This window comes from Quercus suber, unplaced genomic scaffold (assembly GCF_002906115.3).
Source record: "Quercus suber isolate HL8 unplaced genomic scaffold, Cork oak 2.0 scaffold_3B, whole genome shotgun sequence".
Lineage (NCBI taxonomy): Eukaryota > Viridiplantae > Streptophyta > Magnoliopsida > Fagales > Fagaceae > Quercus > Quercus suber.
The window spans coordinates 1,673,236-1,680,983 of record NW_027071805.1 but is presented as its reverse complement, the minus strand read 5'-3'; the positions used below and the strand labels follow the sequence as shown (position 1 = coordinate 1,680,983).

The following is a 7,748-nucleotide window of genomic DNA, read 5'->3' as shown; positions in this document are numbered from 1 at the left end:
GATTATGGCTGTAAAAAAAAAAAAAAAACAAAACAAAGAAAAGAAAAGGGTGTCATCAAAGAGAAAAAGAAAGTAAAAAACAATGTCTGTCGGAAACAAACGGCGGTTCAAAGCCTGACAAATCCTCAGACCCAATTTCTCTGTCTATATTTAGTAGTACTTACTACGGTACAAATAATATCCACTCTCTCTTTTTACTCTCTCTCACATTATATCTGTGTGTGCACAGTCTTCAGTCCTCATAGACCCAAAACCCGAGAAACTGAAAGAAAAGTTGTACCAGCGTCAGCAGTTGTTAGAAGAAGAAAAAAAAAAAAAAAGTAAGCAAAATTCCCAACACTGTTTGTGTGTGTGTGTGTTTTTTTTCCCCTCTTTGTGTCTTTGAAAAAAAAAAAAAAAAAGGAAAACCCACCCAACTTTTTTTGTTTTTGGTTAATTAAATAAAGAAAGCAAGAGCGGTGAAAATCCGTGAAAGAAATTAAAAAGGGAGAGTTGGGTGTGGTGGGACGAGGAGAGAGCGGTGGACGTGTGGGACCCGTGTGTAATCAGAAGAGAGAGAAAGAGAGTTTTTTTTTTTTTTTGGGTGTTTGGAGAGAGAGAAAGAGAGAGAGAGAGAGAGAGAAGACTTCAACATCAAGACAGTGAGGGGGATAGTAAAAGCCAGCTAGCAATGAAGGAGGAGGCTCACCTAACATTTTCCATCACAATCTCTCAAACCCTTTTTAGCCTTTCTCCTTCTCCTCTCTCTCCTTTCAAACCCCTCCCTCCCTCTTCTTTCTAACTCTCTCTCTCTCTCTCTCTCTCTTTGCAATTTTGGAGGTAATGAGCTACAAACTACTACTACTACTACTACAACAACTTCTACTATTGCTAGTACTAGTAGTCCTCTTCTATAGGTTTATAATGGAAGAATAGGGGTTGTTTTAGGACTGCCTAGTTAAACTAGTGATAATAATATGGTTTTGTGTCCTTTGGGTTTGGCGTTGAAAATTTTTTGGGTGTTCTTATATTGAAGGAAATATTGGGTTTCTTCTTGTGCTCTCTTCTAAAGTCATTCCAAGTTTTAGTTTTTTTAGTTTTGGGCGGGAGTGTTATTTGTTCTTGACCTCAGGTTTGGCTCTGGCTATGCATTTTGTGGATTCTCATTTTCATGTTTTGAGCCAAAGTTTCAAAATTTTCGAGTGTCGGCTATGTTTAAGTTTCGGAATTTGAGTGTCGGTTGGGTTTGAGTTTTGGGGATTTTAAGCATTACTGATTAATTTCACTGTTTCGTTGCTGAGGAAAGGAAAGAAAAGGAATGTAATTTTCAAAATTCAGGAACTTGGCGAAATGAAATTTTAAGAAACCCCCCACAATTCAATTCCCACTTTCTTTACTTGTTTTCTCAGCAACCAAACACTGCTACATTCTTTGTACAAATTAAAACACAATACTGTAGAGATTTTGAGTTCTATCTGTACACACAAATAACCCATTTTGTTTTTGGTTTGTGCAGGTTTTAAAGTAAAGTTCCTTAAATCCCTCTTCAGTTACACTCAACAAATTAAGAGTTCAAGTTTCAAACTCCTCGGCTTCCTTCACAAAACTCCCAGGTTGGTACTCTTAAAAAAGTTTTCATAAACTAAAATTCCTTCTCATTATTTCTCAAACCCAAAAAAATAAAAAATAAAAACCCCTCAATTTGAAAAACCACACCCCCAACTTTGCAAAATCGCAATGAGTGAGTGAATGTGACGTATTCTGGGACCAGCTGGCGCTACTTTGCGCCCATGTGTTTGTTGCCCACTTTTGAAATACCATCTCATCTTGAATGTCGTGCTTTTTAAAAAAAAGAAAAAAAATTTAATAACAGAATTTTTTTTTTAACATAAAAAATAAGAAGGGTACAAAATGAGTAACACTTTTAGGGGGTGATTGGCTAGTGTTTTCAAATTACTATTTTTAGTTTTTAAACAATATTTTACATATTTCAACATATTTTTTTATCAAATATGTATTTTTATAAATATTTTTAAATAATAATTTTCAATTTTTAATCAAAATATACCAAACGAGTCATTAATATTTTTTCTTTTTTAACGTATGGTTGCTAAAATGCGCCACACTGTTTCATGCGTTGGCCTCATAATTACTGCATTGTCACTAACACCCCCTCCCCCTCCCCCCCCCCCCCCCCCAAAAAAAAAAAAAAAACACATCATTTTGTTTTCACTATTTATTACTCCTTGTACTGTTTTTAACATTCTCAAATTGACAAATTTTCTTGCTCAGGAACAAAAAAAAAGTTCATTTTTTTCAAGGGACAATGATCGGACCAAACTTCATTGACGAAATAGACTGTGGCAGTTTCTTCGACCAAATCGATGACTTGCTTGATTTCCCAGCTGACGACGTTGAGGCTGGTCAAGCCAACGAGGATTGCAACTCGTTGATCCCTACCCTTTGGCAAACTCAGCCCGAGTCACTCCCCGGTTCCGACTCAGTTTTCTCGACCAACAACAGCGCCTCGGACCTCTCGGCCGAGCTCTCCGTTCCGGTGAGTTATAATTATTATAATAATTAATTAATAATAATTAGTCTCATCGCAGGCGCTACGTAATTTTTTAATTGCTTGTGAGGTAATTTATGGGTGTCAGTGTTTTTTCATGTGACTGGGACCTATTTTAGTTGTTGTGTACCTTAAATGGACAAACTAGGTAGATAGACTTTGGTTGTATAGTGCATATACATGGTATGTGACAGAAAAATTTTGAATTCTTATCTTTTTCAAAAATTTTAAAATTCAAAATTCAAAAATCAAAATTAAGGGATTTTTTTGTCGTTTCAGACTTTCAGTAGCGTTATTGGCGGGGGGGTCTAAATTGTAAAATCCTATTTGGAAAACCAATCGACGACAAAAGTGTATGGTCGTATAGTCGTCTCCACACTTTTAATACTTGTGGTGGCGTAATTAATGGAAATCACGTGATTTGTCTTGTGATTTTTTAGTTATAATAAAGACAAAAGTCGCCTTCAAAAAAAAAAAAAAAAAAAAAGATAAAGACAAAAGTCAATTATAATCATGTGCAAAGTTGTGTGGCTTTTTTTGTTTTTTGTTTTTTTTTTTTTTAAATTTAATTTTCCTCTTTGATTTGTCAACAATAATCATAGGTGTAAAATTTAAAAATCTGATGTGTGACAACTTCCTGTCTTTTTTCTTATCCTTGGTCGCATGGTTCAAATGTACTCACAAGCAATTGTCAAAAACTGATAGGTGGTTAGTGAATTATACAATGGCCCCTTCTAGAAGCTATGCATAGGCCGAAATTTAAATTGCACTCTTTTAAGTTTGGTAAATTGTCATGTTCGCTCCTAAATTTTAAGTCTGAATAGTGTTAATTTATTAACGTCAATAGACGGAAGGATTAACATGACATGAATGTTAAAGTTTAAATATTAAAATGACCACATCAAAAAAAAAAAAAAAAAAAACTTTAGGTATGAAATTGGAAATTTACTTAAAGTTGGTGTAATTTGGAATGAGCGAATTTGAATTAGTTTGTGGCAAGATGGGTTCTTGGTGTAATGTCAAAGATTAACAACATATTATTTTGGATGCTTAATGGTCTAGCTAGACTAGAGAGTAGAGATTTTGTTGGATAAATGTGAAGCAATCTCAGACTGTCCAACTTTCATCTGATTCAGCTTTGTTTCTTATTTTGTGACTGTAGTATGAAGATATTATTCAGCTTGAATGGCTTTCAAACTTTGTTGAGGATTCCTTCTCTGGTGGAAGCCTTACCATGAAGAAAGAAGAGTCATTCATCAACAAGGATTCATCCCATCAACAATTCCAGACATCCAGCCCAGTTTCTGTCCTTGAAAGCAGCAGCTCCTGCTCAGGGGAGAAGAATGTGCCCCGCAGCCCAGAGACCATCACTCCTGGCAGACGTGGACGTGCTCGCAGCAAGCGTCCACGCCCTGCCACCTTCAATCCTCGCCTGGCAATGCAACTCATCTCACCGACCTCCTCTATTACCGAGACCCCTCAGCCATTCCTTGCACCAAAAGTCACTTCAGATTCTGAGAATTTTGCAGAGTCTCGTCTTTTGATCAAAATACCAAAACAAGCCAATGCAGAACACAAGAAGAAAAAGAAAATCAAATTGTCAGTTCCTCTAGGTCCCGTGGAGGCAAATCAAAATCCGCCATCACAATCAGTGAGGAAATGCATGCATTGTGAGATAACCAAGACTCCCCAGTGGAGGGCAGGCCCAATGGGGCCCAAAACGCTTTGCAATGCTTGTGGCGTTCGTTACAAGTCTGGCCGGCTCTTCCCTGAATACCGGCCTGCAGCAAGCCCAACATTTATTCCATCATTGCACTCCAATTCTCATAAGAAGGTGATTGAAATGAGAAACAAGACTGGCGAGAAGGTTGTCATAGCTGGGAAAATGCCAACAATGGCTGCCTCACCAGAACTCATTCCAAATGCAAATAGCAACCTTGCACTGGAATACATGTAAGGGAGGATGAGGGAACTGCATTCCTAGCTGGAATCTCTTCTCTTCACCGCGTCCCTCTGTCCTGTCATGTTGTTTCTCTTACTGTTATTCATTACTTTGGTTCATTGTTTTTTTGTACAGGGGTGGAATGGGGAGGAATAGGAGCAATAGATGACCTTATTTTAGCTTAGTAGACGAGGGATTGTAATGAGAGAACTAAAAATGGGTAGACAAAAATGCAAGTTTAAGAATAGAGTTTAGGTTCAGTAATGGTTAGTAGGTCCCTAAGGTAAGTAGGTGTCTGAGTCTGTGTTGTCTCTTTTCTTTTTGCATTCTTTTCTTTTTGTTCCTTTCTAAGGGAATTCTTTTTGCAGTTCATTTGTAGTAGAAAATTCTGAGATGATTAATGGAATTTGAGATTTGTTATGCTTGACCCAAGTGCCTTTACAAAGTACTGTATTTTCTCCCCTTTTCTTCCTCGCTAGCTTCTCTTAGATACTCCCTCATTTTTTGGTATTTTATTTTTGCTTGTATCATTTTCTGAACTCAATCTTTTATATAATTCGATACTGGTTATCAGCACACTTGATAGTATTTAGTGAGCACTCTAGATCTTTTTGTTACGTTTAAAACTAAAGCAAGACAAGTCTTCAATATTGGTAGGAAGTGTATTGCTTTATGAACCAAAATTTGCCTAATGTTTGGCTCAAGAAAGTGTATTGCTTTCTCCTCCACTTCTTTCTTTCCAGCTTCAGATTCTTCTTTTTAAGCTTTCTACCCCCACTTCTTTCTTTCCAGCTTCAGATTCTTCTTTTAGATCCTTTCCTTCTTGCAGCTGTTATTGCTTTATTTCCTTAGTTTGTAATGAAACCCAAGTCTTAGCCAAATGCTGGTTTTCAGAATACTGGTTCTGATTAGCAATTTGGCGGTACTTTTGCTGACTTAAAGGCTAATTTGTCTAAAGTTACTTGAGATGATTTGATCATGTTAAGGGAATTGCAATTTATGCATCAATAAAAGAAAAAGCTAATTTCAAGCTAACAGAAAAAAAGATGTCAATTAAGGAAGTATCAGAATATATTACTTCAAATATAATAAAATTGAGGAAAATAATATATGTAGTCGACTCTGACTAATCTATTGAGAATTTATAAGTGATACCCACAAATTTGAGACTATGACTTAGTATATATTGTCGTTACTGTAAAAACTAATTTATCTTCTATCTTTTGTAAGAAATAGCTTCTTTTTTTTTTTCTTTCCCAAAAGCTAAAGTGGAGTAAAGTTTGGCTCTAAAGTATTGTAGGGTTGCTAACAAAACATAAATGTTGTCACATTAATGTTTTTGTGCACATGGCAAGAGTGCTTTGCTGTTTTTTTCAGGTCTATGTACACATTGCAAGTAAGCTGGGACCATAGGCCCCTAGATGTGTGGTTGTTGCACTCATGCTTATTGAAATTGAAAACTCCCTGCGTTTGATGGGTCAAGATGGTTAAAATTTTCATCACTTATTAATTTAGTGATCAATAAGGATCAGAAATAGTAAAATATGTCACCTACTAACCAACAAACAGTTTCAAAAATTATAGAGTTGTAAGTCATTCATTTCCCTGCACAGAAATTGTGATAGAGGGATTGCATTTCAAACCCATACTAATTTTTTAATAGCTTGTGACTTGGGCATTTTATCTAATTCTCCTCTTATTAGTTTTTCTTTATTCTGTCAATTTTTTGAGATATAGTTTTAAACTATGGTGTTCGCTTATGATATTAATTCTTTATCATTATACTAAGACACCAATTGCTTTTTTAGTTTAGACGGAGATCGAATCACAAATCTCTATTCGATAATAAGAGATTTTACTAGTTGGACTAACACACATCTACTTTTTATTCTTCTAAAATTTGAAATGGTGATGATAAAAAGTTATATTTAAAGGAGAAGATAACAAAGTAAACGCGTTTTGATGCAAATCATGCAACAGGAACGACAATATCAATGAGTTTATTAGCCCCTAGTGTTTTTAACAATTGACTATGTAGGTATAATTACAAACTGGGAAGGTTGAAACCTTGATTCAACTTTGTTTTTAAACACATCATTGGGTTTGGTGATTTTCATAGCTTGCTTTGGGCTTCAGGATAATGATCCCTATCATGCCTAAGTGTCGTCTTGAGCCATTTGGGTTTGGCAATGTGTCCCTATCCAACCCACCGCAACCTAATGATTAAACATTTGCAACTTTATTACCAACAATAAATAAAATAAAAATATGTGTGTTAAAAGGGCATAAAAACCAATTTGATTGCATCAATCATTTCTGTTATTTTCATTTCGTATGTTGATTGGACTTTTTAATCATATTGTATGAAGTCCTTTCCAAGACACGTTTTTTGAGTTTGCTTGATTGTCAATATTTTGAAAGAAACATTCATTAATATGAAGAAAAAAAGTTCTAGAGACCTGTGAGAATGGTGTCTATTCTCTCCCCTAACCTGAAAAGCCTAGCCAACCTGATCATCGCCTACAATGTGCACCAAAAAAGTGTTTGAATCTAAGAAATGTTTGAGAAACTGCTTGGAGTTTTCATATTAGCTTGGCCTTTTTGCAAGTAATTGAATCTATGAAATGTTGTGTCTAGAACAAAATTATAAGTAAAGTGAAGGAGGTTATACTAGAGGAAGGCCTCATCAAAAACAATCCACACGCCACACTCAATGGGACACTTGATTGATGAAGTCAAAAGCAGAATTAAAAAGTTTCAAAAAAATTGGTCTGTGACTCTGTGTTGCATGTTGGAAAGGATGACAATAGAGTACCACTTCATCTTGAGAGATGCCCAACACGTCGAATGGTTTTTGTGTATGGTGCCTCACTTCCTCGAAAGATATGTAGCACATGATGTTATATTACCCTTTTTTTTTCTTTTTTCTTTTTTGAGATGCCATAATTTAATAGTTGGAGAAGAGAGAATTTAAACTATAAAGACATAAAAATTGTCAATTGAGCTATAGAGTTTATCAATATATTTTTTGTTGTAGTTTGCATTCAATCCTAAGTCATTTATTCAATGACAAAAAAATTTACAAGTTATTAAGTTATAAAACTCTTGACAATATAATGTATCAATAAATTTTTGGGTGCAGGTAGCATTCAATCTTAAGGCATTTATTCAATTCAATTACAAAAATTCACCAGTTTAGTTAATTGCAATCTACACATTATAAATTATAGGATAAGGTGTTATTAACTTATTGTTTAG

At 35.2% G+C, this 7,748-nt stretch overlaps 1 protein-coding gene across 2 annotated transcripts; it reads left to right on the top strand.

Moving 5' to 3' along the window:
- Nucleotides 1-676: 676 nt before the first annotated feature.
- LOC112009262 (GATA transcription factor 8) lies at nt 677-4,917 on the top strand. 2 transcript variants are annotated; one of them, XM_065770078.1, is made up of 4 exons: nt 677-819; nt 1,496-1,592; nt 2,272-2,536; nt 3,711-4,917. In XM_065770078.1, the coding sequence occupies exons 3-4, from the start codon at nt 2,306-2,308 to the stop codon at nt 4,503-4,505; spliced, it is 1,026 nt and encodes a 341-aa protein (XP_065626150.1). In that variant the 5' UTR covers nt 677-819; nt 1,496-1,592; nt 2,272-2,305; the 3' UTR covers nt 4,506-4,917. The 2 variants fall into 2 exon arrangements, with proteins under 2 accessions (XP_065626150.1, XP_065626151.1); XM_065770079.1 differs by lacking the exon at nt 677-819 and adding an exon at nt 856-1,111.
- The last annotated feature ends 2,831 nt before the right edge of the window (nt 4,918-7,748 follow it).

Coding starts and splice junctions, on each gene's coding strand:
- LOC112009262 (XM_065770078.1), top strand. CDS start 2,306: ATGATCGGACCAAACTTCATTGACGAAATAGACTGTGGCAGTTTCTTC. Junction 2,537..3,710: donor CGGCCGAGCTCTCCGTTCCG/GTGAGTTATAAT, acceptor TTGTGACTGTAG/TATGAAGATATTATTCAGCT.